The following is a 19,652-nucleotide window of genomic DNA, read 5'->3' on the forward strand; positions in this document are numbered from 1 at the left end:
CCTTTTGAATATTTAGCCTCCATCTGTCATAGAAAATTGTGAATTTTACATTTTTGTACTTACACACAATTTGACAGCATCTGTGCTCCATATACAAAATGTTGACTTATCTACAGCTATATGTTAAGTATCATTTACATGATTATTCACTTAATTTAAGATGATTATATAAATTAATTTCACTTCCATTTTATTTTTATTTGATTCACTCAATAAAAATATTAATTGTTAATATAACTTCTAAAAGAAATCATGAATGAAAACCAGTAAAACAAATATTAATTTATAATTTCCCCTTATTCACATAATGTGTAATAGTATAATTTTAAAAGGTGAAATGAAATCTATTTAAATGCCAAACATGATTTATTTTGGAAAGTATTTTATTTTGAAGCGTGCTAAAACGGATCTGGTTTTATCTTGTCTTGTTGCTAGGATACGAAAAGTTCATTTAAACGTCCAGGAACGTCAACCGAAGCCTCCGCCGTAACGTCACTGCGTAACAGAAGTGACCAATAACAGCTGAAACATGACTTCTAGAAAAAAGTAGCTTTGAATGACGATTTTATCTTGTAATTCTCACGGGTAAAGTTAGCTGAAGCATTAAAATCTCAACGTCTGCTCACCCCTGCTCCCCCTCTGCTCTCCTGTAATCCTCAATGGCCAGCCGAACCTTTCTGCGGTGGATCTGATTCCCGATGCCCAGACCCAGCTCCAGGTCCTCATCCGTCAGGCTCAGCAGCACCTAAACAGCCCCAAAGCCATCTCTTAAAGGCTGCTCATGCTAGCTTAAATCCACCAAAGACACAAAGAAAGGCGCTAAAAGTGAAAGAAAAGGCAAACCTTTCCACTTTTGACATTTTCTGAGCAGGCTCGGATGTACATGGGCATCCCCATGACCACCTCCATCCAGGCCTGCACGGCCCCCGCCCTCCAGCGGGACATGCAGGTGGTGCGGGTGAGCTCGGCCTGCTGGAGGCGGTCCAGCTGCTCCTCCCCGTCCGACATGCTGTGCTGTGTGTCAGAGTCTGGGTTGGTCAGGAGAGGTTAGGGCGCGGCATACAGGAGAGGTTCAGGACCAGAGGGAAATAGAAATCAAACACAGTGACGGTCTAAAAACATCTCCTGAGAATGTCAGTTCAAAAAGTAAACATTTACTTTTAATATGTCAAAATTAGGGTAAGATCTTTGTTTGGGCTGGATTTTTGGTACCATTTCATTTGAAGGAGTGTGACATGAACATAACACCCATAAAAGAGTCTTCATAATTTTTATGACTAATGAATAATGCAATTAACTACATTATTCAGTAAATAATGACATTAAAGTGAAAACTTGAATTAAAAGTGTGTTAAAAGTCTATTAAAAGTGTCAACATTGCATTATTTAATAAATATTGACACTTTCAATGCTTAGTTTGCATTGAAAATATAATCGTTTGACTGTTTTAATGAAAACAAAGAGACTCCTTCGCGTTCATGAGTGTCATATCTGTGTTATGCACACCCCTTCAAATAAAGTGTCACCAATTTTTACCTATGAACAGATGCATTTCAGTAAATCAGGATATTCATAAAAAAACTGATTTTAATAATTCACTGGGTTCATTGCATGTAGAGTGATATATGTCAACAGTTTATTTCTGTTAATGATTTAATAAGTATGAATCGGGGTGCACCAATTGGAATTTTGTAGACAATCAATCTTAAACAAGCCTGACCTTCCAATTCTGCATTTTGGCCGATACTGACTATTTTTCCTTTGTCTGAAATGTTGATAAATATATCAAGAAAAGCATTGTGTTGGCAACAGTGGGATGATTGTAGTTAACTGGAAATGTGCAGACATGAGCTGGCGTGTCAAATCTCTCACTGCAGAGCAAAAGAGGACAGGGCATGCACTCAGCAGTGGCTCCTTTTGCTTTAATTAGTTTGGAGTAGCAGGGAAAATTTGTTCTCAAGTAGGAGCAGCACTGCTTCAACACATTTCTACTCAAGTAAAAGTGAAAAGTAGCCATCCAAGAAATTACTCATCATCTTGTGGCTCTGCTGAGGTGCTTGTGTCATTTAGGTTGCCTGCAGTGTTCTGGTGTCTCTCTCCTTTACATTATCCATGATCCACTGTTAGGTTCCGGTCAGCCCAGTTTGGCCACTGACTGTGGAAACGTCAATCTGAACTTCAGGCAGCATGGACTCTGTGCCTCTCAACTCTTCCTCCATACTTTGAGACTTTCATTTGAAAAAATGAAATCCAATCTGTTCCCACTGACTTCCTCTCTAGCCATTATCCTCCTTGACCCAGATGAGACACTTTGGATGTTGCTTCTGGTGCAGCAGAGGAGAAATGTGACAGTTCTAGTCCATGACCTGGATAGGTCTGTGAAGCCCTGACTACAGCTGGATTTCTCCCAAACTTCCATCCAGCCAGCCTGCCATACCTCTCTGCTTTCCCATGCAGAGTTCTGGGGGCGTTGGTACCACTCTACAGCCATTTTTGAGACGGTCGCAAGTCTCTCCTAAACTTTTACATGGAATTTGTTTCATAACGCTCCAAAAGCTACCGTCATTCTTGTCACTTGTGGAGCAATTTTTTCTGCCACACTTTCTCCTTCCACTCAACTTTCCACTAAGTCTGAACCAGAAGTGATCTGCACCACATGTGTAAGCAACGCAATGCAAACCATAGAGATACCATGGATTCAAGACCAACAAAACTAAGTATACAGACACCCTGACCCAGTGTGCAAGAGAAAGCTTTATCAACAAAATGGTTGCTATAGGAATTGACCCATGAGAGACAGAGAATGAAAACATGCTGCGTCCGATTTCCTACTATGACATGCTTCATTACTTAGTGAACACGAAGAAGTGTGTACACCATGAAGGAGCTTCATGGCCTGAAATCCTACAATCAGTGTTTCAATGACTTTGTAGAGGACGTTTGAACTCTTCACATGAACGACACCCTTCTGGTGACTGGCAAGGTTAAATACCAACACATAGGCCATGTTCAGCTCAGCTAGCAGATAAAAGCTACATTAGCCACGATAATTTGCTAGTTCTGTAATCAGCACTGCTGTAGTAAATTTATCTTGTTACACAGATGTGGGTCAAGTACTCAAAAACTGTGACTGAGTAGTACTTGTTGCTTATGTTGTTAGGTTTAATAGAAGAAGAAAGCTAGTGCTAAGCTTTCTTCTCATTCATTATTGATGTCATAGCACCTACATAGCAACTGTCATGCCAGTTAGTTACAGTATCTACCAAGACGGCTGTCAGCTACAAAGCTGTGAAGTGTGATGTCACATCAATGCCATGTACGTGATGGGAAACGAGAGTCCGAACAGTCATTGACGACCTTTAGTGACTTTTCCCCAATAGATTCCTTGTTGTTTTCATATGTAGTACGTGAGATTTAATTTGTAATGTAAATGTTTTGCTTTTTAAAAGTTAATTACTGGCTTCTTCAAATTCGCAGTAATACAGACTGGTACAGGAGATCGTTACGGCCAACCGCCATCACCGTCTACAATAAGTTTGAAGAATTTTAATTAATATGAGTTACAAAAACATACATTTTTTCTTTGGAAAATTCTAATAAAGTATTTTTTTAATTTGAATTACTAAAGCATAAAATAAATTTATATCGTTTGATTTAGTGAGATGCATCTGCAATGGTAGCTAAACTGTATGGTTTTAAGTACAAAAATTACACCATAAGTCCACCAGATGGTGCTACAACATGTGTGTTAACGTATTCTGCTTTTTGAATAAATTGGAGTTAAACATTAACTAAAACAAAAGTGAGAATAGTCTCTCTGAACATGTCAGGTTGCAGCTCCATTTGTCAAATTTGCTTTGAGATTCACAGCTGACTGTACAGAAAAGATAAGTGTTAATTATTATAAACTATCTGATGAATGTGACAAGACTTACTACCATTAGGAAAATGTATTACAGACACAGGGATCATTCATAAAACCTCATGCTTCTGCCCATTAACCGCCTTTGTGAAAGACTAAAAACACTGACTCATCGTGAACCGACGAATCCAGGGAGATTCGTCTCCACATGCTGACACAAAGGGCTGCATGCAAATCCCAGCCTCACTGCAAACTCCTTCTCTCTTTCGTTTCTCCTCAGCGGTGCAAACTTGTGTTTTTCTGAATGGACATGAGCGATATGAATAATCCCCGAGGTGCAGAAACAGACAGCTGGTAATCACAGATGAGGAGTTACTCACTGGTTTAGGAGGAGCTGCCATTAGGGAATGGCAGGAGGAGACACGGGTTAGACTGAGACACAGGAACAGGATTACTCATGGAACAGAACAACGGCCACAACGTGTTCACTTTCTGGTTTTATTTTTAAAATAGGATTTTCATTTCAGTTATAATTCACTTGGAAACCTCCTCAACATTAGACTGCAACAGCTGCAGGCAGATAAATATCAGGAATTAACTCTCTGTTTTATGTATTTTTCTTTTTTCCTCTTTAAATAAAATACTTCAATAGATTTCATCTTTTGCGCATGTGTTGTTATCATAATTTACAAAGCATTTCAACAGGTTTATAAGAGCCACATTTGCAGGAATTGAGGAGGGTGTGAACAAAAAAATAAAACAAAAATAGGAACATTCTTGGTAAGTCAGGGTGCAGGCATTGGCAAAGCAAGGCTTGGTATAAAAAACGGGAAAAGTAACATAGAAGGGATGTTTTCATGTTGCTTAATTTGACAGGAAATGAACAGATATCTAATCAAAGCAACACGTGGGGACCATGCATGTTTTTAAACATTCATTTTTCTCAGCTTGGCACATGTTAGCTGGAAATGAGTCGAGACATTAACAGAGTTACATGGCTGCTCCTGCGATGAAGCTAAAGGTGATGACCTTTGAACTTTTGGCACTTTTTGCACGTGGTTAGAAAAGCTAGCGCTGTGTTTGTGGTTTTTTTAACTCACTGCAGTTGTGCTTTCCATAAAAAGGCTGCTGGTCTGCCAGTGGTTTTCATAGCGTTTAGGGACGTCCCGATCTGATCCGGTTCGGGTTCTGGATCGGTTCTGAAGCGGCTCACCTCGCGCTCTCTGGTCGCCGTGGCAACACAGTTTAGCCCTCTGAGTCTGTTTGAACTCTCCGTCTGGAAATTTCTGCTTATTTTAATTGTACACAGTAATTTAAATGTCCTGTGAGTAAATAGATATTGCCCATTTCTCCCTAACAACCGGAACATTGAATACCAACCATGTTAATTTACCAACTATCAAGAGTGTCTCATCAGACTACGCCGAAGAAAATCAAGCTCCCCATGACGGAGGGAGAGAAATTACCGTAATAACCCAATATTGGCTGGAAATGGCAACGTCTTCCCTTTCAGAAACCGTCGGAATTTTTCAGATAGCGCACAATGTCGTGGAATTACGGTAAAGCAAATTTAGCTTGTAAAACTGTCGACACTTTCGGTCAAAACAAAAGCTATTCAGAGATGAAAAACTATTTTCAGTACTACTCGATGGTTTTAGTTACTCCCATGACTGGCATATTTCTAACCTAATTACCCTGGATTCTTTGAAGACCTGAAGAGATAAACAGTTTTTCAGTTTGGGCCGCTCACTAGGATCTAAATGCAAGGAAGCCATGTTGGATTTTGAGTTCGAGGCTATGAGCCGCACTTGGAATTTTCCAGCTTTTAGGCATCTTTTTCTTAATATTTGTAATTTTAAATGTAGATATTTTCTTTAACTAATCAAGCACTAACAATGTTTTTGTTATTTTGGGGGGTTTTAATAGCAAAGCAGAACAAACAAGAAGAGTAAAAGTCCAGCTCTGTTACTGTTTTTAAATATGTCAAGATGGTGGAACTTGGAAAACCTTGTATTTACAGCTGTAGATACAAGGAACAGCAGCAAAGTTGGTGGTCACTTCAAGTTTCACTCGGTATTGATAAATACTGAACCTGAAATGATAGATCGGAACATCCCTAAACATTTTCAGTATAAAATGCAGGAGATCTTCAAACCCCTCCCTGCTGCACACAGTGTAATATGAATGAACACGAATCAGATCAACATAAACTCCCAAAGCTTCCATCTAATGCTTCCTGATGTGTTGCAGGAAAAAGGCTTAAAAACTGGCAAAAAAAGGAGAAATGCTGCAAACCATGATGAAAGCAACTATAGAGTAACAAAACCCAGATAACATTAATATTTAAACACTATTTTTCACAATAGCTCCTATATGTACATATAAACAGCAGTCCTTCAAGTTTCTATTTATAAAAAACATAAAACATGAAGACATTTAGAAGATAATACAGCATAAACATGTCTACGCATTGTAATAACCCTGTATATATATTTATATGCATGTAAACATATATACATATGCATACATGTACAACTATAAATATATATATTTAATTTACAAACATACATTTTTCTTGGGTTGTGTAATGTACATTTACGACGACAGCAGTCTCTGTTTTCATCACAATTCATCCATTTCCTTCTTCCAGACACACACAGTTAAAATATGGGGATGTCCACATGTAACACACACACACAGGCGCACACCACACACACACACACACACACACACACACACACACACACACGCTCATTCAGCTTCACCAGTCGGCATCCTCCTCTATGTAATAATCAGGGGTGGCTGTACCATCAAACAAACCGGGGTCCAGTGACTTGCGCTGCTTTCCTCGGGTGAAAACCCGGGACAGAGATCCCAGAGTCATCTTGTCCTTCTTCTTCTTACGCTTCTGGTCTTCTAGGTCTTCCATGGACTGAGACGGAGACAGGAGACATGCAGTGAAAACAACAAACAAACCGTCGAGCATCTACTAAATTCAGTTTGATGTGAACGTTTTTGTTTTTGTTCATGTTCATGAATCCGGGTAACAGGCTGATTCTGGGTTTGTCATCTGATGTCGAAAAGAACTCAATTTTGCAATTGGAGTGTTTCCATTAAATAACTTAAAAATATCCATGATTTTTAATGATTTAAAAATCATGGATATAAACAGTTACATGAAATATATTCATCACCTATCATCAGAGGAGACATTAGCGTCTTATTCAGGCGTTGCAGCAACAAGCCCCGCCTACCTGGGAGCAGCTACATATGCAGCAAAATTGTAGTGAGTGATTTTACTGGAGAGATTTAATACATTTGAATGACAAACATTTTTTTTTAAACTGCTGTGAGCTCTGGCGGAGCCAGCTGCGCATCGTCCAGAAAAAAAACACTTCCTGTCATCTTCTTCATGGTTTCTGCCAGTAGTAACATACGGTGGCTGGTCATAGGACTTATGTGATGTGAAAAAATTTGTTTCTATTACAATTTTGCAAAATATTTGGCTGAAAAATCATGTTCTGCTAAAAAAATGTGTTTTAAAAAATTGTTTCCATTAATCAATTTCATAATTGATTCCATTTTCATAATTTACATTTGTACAATTTTATGGTTAATGGAAACGCAGTTTCCTCATCGCCTACTTCTATTTAAAAACTACATTTCTGATGAAGTTTGTTTCTTCAGTTGAATTCATTGCTCTAACAAATCTTTGATTACGTTATTGGATTGACTGAGTTTAATTAATGTGGATCAGGTTTTAGATCAGTGCGGGAAATATTGAACCCGTTCTTGTTTAAATTGTTTTAATTCAGTTTCACTGAAACCGAGACCCAAATGGAAACATAAAAATGTGCAAAATGTAAATTTTGCTAAATAGGTCCTGTTCAAAAGCCTTTTTCTTTGATTAAATTATGATCGTTAAACTTATCTGTGTTTTACTCAAGTTTTCACTGATGCTTTGGATTAAAAAAATTGTTTTTAAAAAAAAGGTTATTTACAGCAGGTTATAAAACCATAACTTTATATTTGATTGGGTAATTCAAAGAGCTTGGAAATCAAAATATTTCTTTAAAATAACTGAATTACCACTTATTGAGCAGACAGGCTGACGCCACCAAGCCGACAGGACAGAGAAAGACACAAACCAACAAAAACCAAGTGCAGAGAGAAAATCTCGTAGCTGGGATTACTGGGGCTACTGGGATTACTGGGGTCACTGGAGCATTTCTTACGTTACAGAGGGAGTGCGTCCGATGACGGGGCGAGTTGATGTCGCTGGGCGTGGACGAGCGGTCCCCGTCAGCTGCTGAGGCGTCAGAGATCACAGACGGCTGGCGAGTGTGGCAGGGGCTGATCCTGACCACAGCTACATCCACACACACACATTGGAAATTCCCCACAGTTAGCTCAGGAAACCTCCAGAAAGCCCTCTGTTAGTTCGGAAACACCAAGCAAGATGGCGGTGCTGCAGGGTGGAGCGGAGCGGCGCTTACCCTGCCGGTCGGCGTTGTGTCCGTGGTAGAGCGTCTGCTGGCTCTGACGGATGGCGGCGGTGAGCGGCAGGTCGGCCTGCATCACCCACTCCTGACTGCCGTTCACCAGCGGCTCCGGCTGCACCACCAGCGAGTGACGCTTGGGGACGTCTTTCGTCAGCGTGGCCAGAGACTGCTTGGCCTGGAAAACCAAGACACACAAACATCACAGCAATTTATTTTTATTTAGTTTTACTTTCAGACACAGATTTGAAACCCACAAACTCTGAAATGCTTAGTTTTAGCATTGGGACTAATCAATGCTAAAATTAGCATTGTCTCAGGAATATTGATCAGATATTTAGGAATTAAAAATTAAATCTTTCGTCGTGTATTTCAGTTTAAAGATCCATCAAGTTGGAGAAACCTTCCTCACTTAGATCTACAAAAAAAGTCATATTTTCTATTGAACTTGTAACAATACATTTTTCCCATATTACAAGTGAAATAATCTGACAGTGAATCTAGTATTTTTTTAGGAAATATTTAAAAACTACTGACTTGAAACAAGCTTCATATTTTGGTGAAGAGTTACTTGACAGTTAGTTTTGTCTTTTCAAGTGTATTAAGATGTCTGCACTGGTGACAAGACAAAAACACTTTGTAAGGTTTTGTGTTTTTGCAGTGTAACTTATCTTCCTGACAAAGATCAAGAACCTCAGTAGAAAACCAGTTTAGTCTAGACTGTAGTGCAAATATTAGTACAACTGAAATAAGACAAAATTAATTCACAATATTTTAAAACGAGATATTGTTTCAAGTCAATAATTTCTTAACATTGATCGGAAAAAGTTCTCGTTCCACTGGGAGATTATTTAGCTTATAACAAATGGATATTATTTTATCCATAATGTTCTGCTCTGGTTTAACTGAGAAGTATCAAAGTGAATTAGGTTGAATATTAAAGAATATCACACTGATCTTTAGATTTTTATCTGTAAAATAAATCATGTTGCTTCTACATCTCACTATTAAAATTAATTGACAACTTCTGTTGATCTGTGATATAAAATCTGAAGTTTTAGGTTTGTTGTAACATTGCAAAACATAAAAAAGTATGAGGGGAATTTACATGTTTGCAAGGCACTGAATACACAAATAAAACCTTTAAATAAAAGAATAACAGTTTAACGTTTAATCATTTAAGTCTACTTCATACAACAGACCATACTAAGAAAAAATAAAAAAGAGAGAAAACAAAAATGACAAGATTAAAGTCAGAATATTAGGAGATATGGGAATAAAATTCTACTATATCAAGAAAAAGACAATAATACGAGAATGAAGTCAGAATATTATCAGAATAATATGACTTTATTCTTGTACAACTTTGTTAATGTAATATGACTTTATTCTCTTCATTTTATTACTTTTGTGGACATTCTTTATTTAAGAATATTATGAATCCAACATACGTCCAACAAAAAGTACATCATGCTTTTTCTAAACGTTTCCATCTTCAGAAACGCTTAGTGGCACCCAGCGGAGGGGGAGAAGGAAATAAGAGTCGACAGAATGATATTTAGCTACGGCGATGTGCCAACAAATCAGATCTGCAGTGCAGCTTGATGTGAGGGTCTGTGGGCGGCTGCGACTCGCGACGGGAGGAGAGATTAATGGCTCAGAGTGGCAGCTGAACACGCTGCAGAACAAAAACACACACATCCTCCTGCTAACCAGAGGAACTTCTCCACAGAACCCGTCCCGCCGCCACTTTCACATCTCACGGATTCTGACAGAATATTTAACTGGTGGCGTGTTTTCTCTGCGACTGCTAATGTTCACCATGACTCACCATGGTGAGCTCGGCCTCCAGCTCCTTAATCCTGTTCTCCTTCATGTCTATCTGAGAGCGCAGCATGTTGGCCTGCTCCGTGGATTCTTTGGTTTGCCTCCTCAGGTCCCATTTCTCCCGCTCCAGAACATCCTTCTCCTTCGCCAGGACTTTAACCGCATCCTCGCTCTCCTGCAGAGACACATGCAGAGCAGTCGCTGATTAACGATGGAGCTGCTTCAAATTATTGCAGGAGCTACAAATGCAGTAAAGTTGCTGCACACTGGAAAAACACAAAATATTCCAAGTGTTTTCATCTGGTTTCTAGTGCAAATATCTTAGTACAACTGAGATGAGACAAAACTAATTCACAAGTAACTTTTCACCAAAGTACAGAAGCTTGTGTTTACTAAATAATTCCTCAGTATTGACTGAAAAGTACCAGTAATAATAACATTTTACACTCTGTCACAGGTTATAAATAAATTCAGGGATCATCTCTTGAATTTTGAACAGTTTTTAACACATTTCTGTTGGTCTGTCAACTACAATCACCAAAGTTTGTGAATAAAATGTGGGAAACTTAAAGGGGTGTAAATTTTTTTTGTTTAACTTCAGAGCTGGGCTGCTGTTACCTTTCTGTGCTGGTCGTAGTTTCGTATGAACTCCCTCAGCTGCTCCTCTCTGCTCTCCAGCGTCGTGTACAGCTGCTGCATCTGATTCACCAGCTCTGATTTTTCCACTTTTAGCCGCTTTCTGTCCGCTTTCATAGCTGCAGCACCAACAAAGACAGATGCAACTTGAGTAAATGTGAGGTTTAAGTGTCACTCAATCTTGGAATAATTTAAGATTATCTGGTGAGGTGAGAGTTAAATGTTTGAGTTTAATCTTGCTCCTTTTTGAACAAATTCAATAAAATTACAAGTTAATTGACATAATAATTTGTTTTATTGTCGTTTTTTACTTTTTGACTGACATTCATAAAGTTGTGTAAAAGCAGCTGAAAGCCACTGGGTGGCGCTGCGCCTTCTGTTAATGAAAATCTGCAGGGTTTTTTTTTTTTTTTTTTTTCTTTTTAAGTCCACCAGAAGAATCAGGTAATCAACACAGAAAACAAGAGGCACAGCTGGACGCTTCGATTCATCGGAGGCAGCGTCTTCAGAAAGCGAGTCGAGACTCATTCCCAACCAGAAGGGAAACATCTGATCGTCTTTTCCCAGGTTCACACCAAGACGAAGCAGCTCAGCAGCAGCAACAGGTGGCAAAGAGAGAGAAAACATGGAGCGAGCCGCTGCTCCACAGACTGCCAGGTGCATTCCTGCTGTCAGGGATCAGGAACCCTCAACCCTGTTCTGCGGGAGTCGGGTGACGGTTACCGGGCTTCCAGGTCAGCACCTGCGGCCTGCTGAAGTCTGAACTGGAAACCAGGGAAACCGCCGATAATCACCGCTTCTGTCAACCAGTTTCACTTTCATCGAGCACAAACATCTCATTTGGTTGTTTTTCCTCTTTGTAAACAACATATTTAAGTATTTGTAGTCTAGTTTCTAGTGCCAATGACTTATTGCGCTTGATTTAAAACAAAACTAACATTAAAGTGATGTATCAGCAAGACTTGTTTCAAGTAAATAATTTGTTGATGTTGATTAAAAAAATACTCCAGCTCTGGAAAACAATTTACTTCATGATTATTCCACCAAATACTGATTTCTGAACTCTTCCTGAGTTAAAACATTAATATTGTTGTTTCTAAATTATTATACACTTGTTTTCTTTACATTATTTGAGGTCTGAAAGCACTGCATCTTTTTTGTTATTTTGACCATTTCTCATTTAAATAAATATAACATTTTGCTTGGCATTTAATGTTGTCATTGGTTCATAGAATAAAAAAATTATGTTCATTTTACTCAAACATAGACTATAAAAACTAAAATCAGAGAAACTGATCACTTTAAACGCTCTCTTCATTTTTTCACAGCTGTATTTACATTAGCAGAGTATTCCACTTCTAAAATAAGAAAATTGTCTTGTTATATGTAAATTTATCTGCCAATGTAACAAACTTTTTCAGAGATTAAGGAATTATTCACTTAAAACAAGTCTATATTTTGTTGATAAGTTAGTTTTGTGTTAATTCAAGTGCAATCAGATATATGCAGTAGAAACTAGACTAAAAATACTTGCTAATATTTGTTGTTTTTGCAGTGCAGGGAAGAATAAGAAGAAAAGGATCCGGTGATCTCACTGATATGAATGAAAATTCATGATTTATGTCGGTAAAAATCTCTAAGAACGAGTAAAATCCGAACGAGTTTTGATCCAATTCACTTCATACTTGATGACTTTTGTTGTGAACTGATGTCGCGTAAATAAACCAAACTGAACAGAACTAGTGTCACATGAGAGACTCTTCATATTATTCAGGCAGTAATTTACATTCACTCCTAATGAGGCGTGTCAAAGGTCAATGAAGTGAAACAAACATGGATGTTCATCATAATGACTTTAAAACAACAGCACTGATATTAGTTTCTGTTCTGAAAGTAAAACTACAAAGATATTAAAATACAGAAACATTATTTGATGGGTTAAAGAATAATAACACAATACTGCCTTATTATTTGTGATTATAATGAGGCATTAAACTGTGACTTTTAACACAAACAACAACAACTTCAGGGATGTTTAAAAACAAAAACAGAGTGACAGTATACTACTGGTCCTACTTCAGTACTCTGTGTTTCCATATTTACATACCAAAGGTTGATTTTCCACAGTGACTGGGATTAAATCAGATTAAAGGTTTTGTAATTTAGGTCATTTTGGATTAACATCCTTAAATTAACTGCATTTTAGATTCCAATTTTCCCCTTGAACTGACTTTTTGTGTATTTGAGAGTGTAAGTTATCTTGTTCGTTCTGTGTAGAGAAAAAAAATCCATCAAACAATTAAAATTAAAAATAATTGTAGTTACACGCTGTGTAATCATGACCCTCTAAAAAAGAAACGGTCAAATAAAAACTGTGAAGCAGAAAAACTTTCATGTTATTCACCAGAAAAACAATTAACTTGAAGAGTTTTAGGTAACAATTACAATTAATCACATGATAAATTAAAATGAGCTTCATAATTTCTATTCTGATTCTTAATATTTTTGAAGAGCTTCTTTGATAAAAGAGACCATTTTTTTATGGTTATGATTTTTTATCCCTGTTTTGTTTAAAGTTTTTGGTCATGATTTATTTTAGATATTTAAAATGTCTCCCAGTTCAGAGGCTGAATCTGCATTATTATACAACATTACTTGAAAATGGTCTCAAAACAATAATAATGTTGCAGTTTATCCTCCAGCAAACGTTAGTTTTGGGTGCTACAGTGAATAAATTTCTTAGAAACTGTCTCCGTTATTCTCTCCTTCACTGAAGAGCTGTTGGTTCTGAACCCCAGCTGTGTTTGCTGGAAACAAAAGGAGCGTGTTGGACGAGGCGACTCCCCTGACCTTGTAAGGCCTCCTTGGCGCGGTCCAGCTCCGTCTCCTTGTCACCAAGCTGGGCTCGGAGCTCGGTGGCAGACAGCAGGTTGGCGGAGCAGCCGCCATGTGTCTCCTCCAGGTCTTTGCTCAACATGTCCTTCATTTGCCGCAGCAGGTGGACCTCCTCCTGAAGCTGGACCACCTCCTCTCGCAGCAACGCTGAGGGGCAAAACGAGCAAAGATTTAAAAAAACAGACACAGGACAAAGAGTGAAGTAGAAGAAACTGGGAACACCAAGAATATCTGGTGTATTTTTAAGAGCAAGCTCATTAAAACCAAAATAAATGCTCGATAAGGGTGCACCAATTGAAGTTTTCTGGACGATATTTCCGATCTTTAAAAAGCATGACGTGCTACCGAATCAAATTTTGGTCAGAAATGTTGCTAAATACAGCAAGAAAGTTGCTGAGATGGAAACAGTGGGTGACTATTGTTACCTGCAAACACCTGGTGGGCCGGTCTATGGGTCAAACCTCTAACTGAAGAGCTAAACGGGCCAGTGGTTGATTTCTAGATCTTTCCCAAGGTTGATGAGATCGTCTTCACATGTAAGAATCGGCTGATCATCAATCTCCCGAAATGAAAGAAATCTGGGGCCGTTTACTCAATTTTTCAAAAACGTAATCATAAAAAAGATCCAAGGCTGAAACTGCTGATAAACGGCAGTGAAATAATAGCATCACTGCAAAAACACAGAATCGTTCAAAGTATTTTTGGTCCAGATATTAATGCAAACATCTGAGCTCACCTGAAATATGACAAAACCAACATAAAAGTAACTTTTCAGAAAGAAATAGCAGCTTGTTTTTAATCAATAATTTTTTTATAGTACTAATAAAGTACCAGGAACATAGAAAAGCAGCATTCAGCTTCTATGCGCCACAAATCTGGAACAAAATTACAGAAACATGCAAATCAGCTGAAAAACTGAGCTCCTTTAAATCTAGACTAAAACCCACATCTTTAGAGTTGCTTTTAAGTCATAATAAATGAAACACTGATCAACATATTTGATGATTTTGGTGATGCATTCATGACAATGTAACAGCTGTTCAGTTGTTGACTGGTGCTTTTATTTTGTGAAGTACTTTGAACTGCCTTGCAGCTGAAATTTGCAACACAAATACCGTGATTGATTGAAAATGCCTTGTTATTAGTGAAATAATCAAACTAGGAACTTTTCCATGAATATTAATGAATTATTAACTGAGAAGAAGCTCCTATATCTTGCTGAAACGTTATTTGTAAGTCAATACACTCAAAATAAGACAAAACTAAGACATTTCTGGTAGAAACTGGACCAAAATTACTTGGTAATGTTTTGTGTTTTTGCAGTACATGACTGCTTCATGCTGTGTTTTCTGCCCTTCTTGTGTGCTATGCCTCCCAATCAGCAAGGGAAAACACCGGCAAGCAATCAGGAGCAGGAAACTAAGGAGATGACACTCTGGAATAAAGAGTGATCTCATCCGCTGGTGCAGGCTGACTAGCTCGTGCAGCCAGAGCACAGAAACAAGGAAAAACACGTCCAATAAAGGAAACCCATACCAGCAACAGTGTCATAATGATTTATATTGGGAACGGGAGGTGGAAGGTCTGTTCCAGGAGAATGCACGCTTTTTATAAGGGGAAAGAAAAATGAAAAAAGGCAGTCAACCAAAACATTCGGCTTTTGGAGGAAAAACCTGCAATGATGAATTCAGGAATTCTGGAAATGTGACTGAACACATGCAATCCGGAAAACATCATCTGAGAATGGAGATTTATGAATGTTAAACAACGCACAATGAACCACTTGCATGCAGTAAGTACAACACAGCAACGCCGTTTGACATATATGATCAAATTAGAGGAAATTTAGCAGAAACAAGAATGGAAATCTCCACAGAAAGCTGCATGACGCTGTATACGATTACCAAGGAAGCAGAAATGCAGAAGTCTGCATGTATGTGAGTGAAAATGAGAGAAGGGTCTCTGCAGCCAGACGCTGCAGCAGCTCCGATAAGAGGCGCAGGGACCGTCCATCGCTCTCTGTCATGGCAGGACTGTGGAGAGCCCACCAGGCTGCGACTAAAAGAGTTACGTCCCAGAAAGAACAATCTTTCACGTCTGGTTCTGATCTACTTATTCATGTGTTCAGCTGCAGGGCTCCAGCGGGCCTCCGCCTCGGGCCGAGCCGGCGACACCTTTGATCATTCAGGACGTTTTGGTAGTGGTTTTAGCCCTGCGTGTAATTTTGAAATCTGTCGCCCTGGCCATTAAAGATCAAACAAGAGAGCAAAATAAAGACAGTGAGGACCGTCTTCTTATCGTCTCAAAGAGGCTTCTTTCTCTAACCATTTCATCAGGGTTGGCTCAAGTTTGGGAGCCGAAAACGTAAATTTCAAGATGTTTATCCATTGTTCTCTGACTTTCAGCTAAACCCACACACTGCAAAAACACACAAGCTTACCAGGAAGATTTTGGTTTAATTTTTTAGTGCAAATTTCTCAGTACACTTAAAAATAAATTACAGTGTTTGAATTATCCAAAATAATTCACCATGTGTATTTTTTTTCTCTTTTTTTAGGTTTTGTTTGTGAGACTTTTGTTTCCTTTTATTTATGCAACATATTGAATTATTTATTTTAGATTATAGTCTTAAAAGTTAATGTAAAATGCTGGTTTCACTGCAAAAATACAAAGTATTGGTGGTCGAGTTTCTACTGGAAATATCTTAGTGCACATGAAATGAGACAAAGTAAGATTTCAGCAAGATGTATCATTTTGTCTTAACATCGTTATGAATGAAATTAAAACTTTTCATAAATATTAAGGGATTATTGACGTAAAAAAAGCTCCTATATCTTGCTGAAAAGTTACTTGAAAGGTAGTTTTGAACAGGGAAATAATCATTTAGCCATAAAACAGGTTTTAAATAACCGAATATGTTGCATAAACAAAAGGAAAGAGAAGTCATAAAACAAAACAAAAACACCCATGGTGAATTATTTTGGATGATTCAAATAATTTAACAACCTTTTCACTCTTGTCTTAAGGTTAGAGCTGCAGCGTACACCACAGATTGTTCCACCTGAGTTGTGAATCTCTACAGCTCCTCCAGAGTCGTCACATTATTCTTACATTATTCAAATTGCTAAATGTGAAACATTTAGGAACATCCAGTACCAGATTCATCCATCATGAGCCTGTTGGCTCTCCTTGCTGAACTCAGTCGCAATAAAACTAAAGTTTGGGAGAATGTGAAATAGTTTTATACAGATCCGTTGTATTTTTCTGCATTCTAGAAAACGTCAAATAAATCACGCATCATTACAAAACACAAAAAAAGATCACGGCCTTTACAATTCATTTTGTTCAGTGCAGAGGGGTTTCTTTGTCGCATGCTGACAGCAGGCTGCCCAAAGATAAGAGCCTTCATCTGCTAGCAGTCTTATTTGATCAGAAGCAGATCATGTAAACAGTAAAGGCCGCATGCTGGCTGATCCGAGCTCAGAGCGGCGGCGCTCTGAGGCCGGAGAGCTTTCAGAGTCCTCCTGCATGAAAAGGAAAAGCCACTCATCTTCCATCTGAGCCGGAGGACTCAATGAACACCAGATTTAAGCCTCTCATTAAGGCTGGTCAGGAACAGGTAACCTTTTTCCCTCTTGCTTTGCAGCCCTGTCAAGATGCACACACACGCACGCACGCACACACACACACGCACGCACGCACACACACACACACACACACACACACACACACACACACACACACACACACACACACACACACACACACACACACACGCACACACACACACACACCACACACACGCACACACACAGCTGAGAGCTTATAGAGGCCATAAGCTCGTGATTAGAGCTCAGAGAAAGCAGGGAAGGTGAAGTGAGAGTTGGAAAAGTGTTGATTGGTGGTCAAAGAGCTGAACTAGTCTGCTGTGAATGCGATGAGGGATTAAAGTGGTTCTATTTATATACATGAAGGATCAAAGATGCCTCGTGTGCACCGGGCTGGAATATTGGAATGAGATGCTTAAAGTTGTTGCTTTTCATTAGCAAAACCAAAATAAAAAAATATATTTTTATAAATGAGTTTATGGCTGACTGGAGGGTGAAAACTGAACTGTCTCTTAAGGCGTTTCATTCATAACTTTGGATCCAGTTTTGTTCACAAAGTCGGTCTGAATAGGCAACAAAGAAAATAAATCTGCAACTCCACTTAAAAAAAAAACAAAAACATTTATGGAGAAATATGTAAAACGAAACGTAAAATAAGCTATTTCCATTTTAGATGTAGTGTTATGCATTTTAGAGGACAGCAACCTAAAAATAAATTCTGCTTTGGTTTATTTAACTTGGTTTGTTCAAATAAGAGGAGATACAATCACTCTTTGACATTTTTAAACGGGACTTTCAAAAACAAAATTAACTTTTTACATGTTTTTATTCTTCCACTGGTGTCTCAACTACTTCTGAAAACAACCTGAGCGCAAAAAGACCATAAAAAACAATCTTTTGGCAAAAAGTTAATGTTTTTTGGTGTCTAGAAAATGAGCCGTTTCAAAAACCTCCTGATTGATAATTCACGTTTCACTGTTACCTAGAAACCCCAGCCAAGCCAAACCCGTCACCTTTCAACCCAAAAAGATCTCCAGCACTTTGGGTCATCTGGTTTCATCCCTGCAGGTAGGCTGCATGGCCAGCAGGTCTTTGGATTTAAAGTAACAGGGTCCTAAAAAATACACAGAACTAACCAAACGAAAACCTCATTATCTAAGAACGATATTGTGCCTGAACATGTTTTTGTGAAACCCACAGATAATTTCTATTATGTTCAAGGAAGCACTGTAGATAACCTCTAACTAAAAATAGACATCTGTCATAAAACGGTGTTCAAACAAACCCAACAATGCAATCATCTCAGATTACAGCCAGAGATGCACCACTGTGGAGTTCCCTGACCGATTTTCAACATTTTCAGTTTAGACTAGCTCAGGTTTGTTTTACCATCGTGAACTATAATACATAAAAAATAAAGAAAATGTGCTGTAGGGTATTTGTTCTGAATCCGACATAAAGTGAAGAAATTACAAGATAATCTTCATCTGTGCATCAAAACCCAATCAGCCGTGATCCTTGGGATTTAAGTTTTGATCATTTCCCTGTTCATTTATATTCTAAATGTCTTGCCATATTGAGCTCATTTATTTGCGTTCATTGTTGTCAGGAAGTCGTTTCCCTATTAGTGTTCAGTTTCTTAGTTTTTATTGTGAATCTTGATTTGGATCAGTGTTTTTTTTTAGTCTTGTTTCAGTTTCTGGGTGTTGATTGGTCTCCTCCCTCAGTTTTCCTGCTTTCCTTCAGCCAGAGCTGCTCCATCTCTCCTCTGATTGCTTTTTTTTTTTCCAGCCCTGCCTCAGTATCTGGGGGTTTGGTTTGTTTCTTGCTCTACTCTTCTGCCTGGACTCTGTAACCTGATCTTCCTGCTAGTTTTTCAATAACAAAGAAACTCCGTTCTTCACAAACCAAGCAACATTTCAGTCAATAATACACATTATTTCGTATTACATCGGTATAACTTCTGTAATTTGAGAACTGAACCACAACTGGATGTAAAAAGTCGATTAAATCTTGTGCAGCGACAGCAGACTGCTGTTTTGCCCTGAGGAGCTGTGATGAACGCTGCTGTCAGTTTTCCGTCTCGGACTTACTGACAATTACAAATCTATGTAATTATGGTGAGTCCCCCTACTGATTTCTGTCACGTACAACCCAGAGCTGCTGGTTCTGCCTGTTTCTTTCCTTCGAGCTTGTAGGTACAGGCACTGGAAGCTGGATAATGAGGTCACACGCAATGCATAACGCAGGATTGCAGACTTTTCAGAAGGTAACGTTACTCATATCTATTGACAGGGTTCTGCTAAACGTGTCCAGGTCACATTT

General features: G+C 38.5%; 1 protein-coding gene across 1 annotated transcript in view; it reads right to left on the reverse strand.

Moving 5' to 3' along the window:
* Window positions 1–952: 952 nt before the first annotated feature.
* The window catches only part of kaznb (kazrin, periplakin interacting protein b), a 139,284-nt gene continuing 120,584 nt past the window's right edge, over window positions 953–19,652 (reverse strand). Inside the window, exons 7-14 of the mRNA XM_055023059.1 lie at window positions 13,675–13,866; window positions 10,807–10,943; window positions 10,193–10,363; window positions 8,359–8,539; window positions 8,098–8,231; window positions 4,243–6,794; window positions 4,032–4,162; window positions 953–1,028 (exon numbers count right to left, since the gene is read on the reverse strand). Coding sequence (XP_054879034.1) covers window positions 6,624–6,794; window positions 8,098–8,231; window positions 8,359–8,539; window positions 10,193–10,363; window positions 10,807–10,943; window positions 13,675–13,866 — 986 coding nt within the window. The 3' untranslated portion in view covers window positions 953–1,028; window positions 4,032–4,162; window positions 4,243–6,623. The remainder of the gene's footprint in view (window positions 1,029–4,031; window positions 4,163–4,242; window positions 6,795–8,097; window positions 8,232–8,358; window positions 8,540–10,192; window positions 10,364–10,806; window positions 10,944–13,674; window positions 13,867–19,652) is intronic.

The sequence above is a fragment of the Poeciliopsis prolifica genome, unplaced genomic scaffold (genome assembly GCF_027474105.1).
Source record: "Poeciliopsis prolifica strain line A6 unplaced genomic scaffold, Auburn_PproV2 SCAFFOLD003, whole genome shotgun sequence".
Classification (NCBI taxonomy): Eukaryota; Metazoa; Chordata; class Actinopteri; order Cyprinodontiformes; family Poeciliidae; genus Poeciliopsis; species Poeciliopsis prolifica.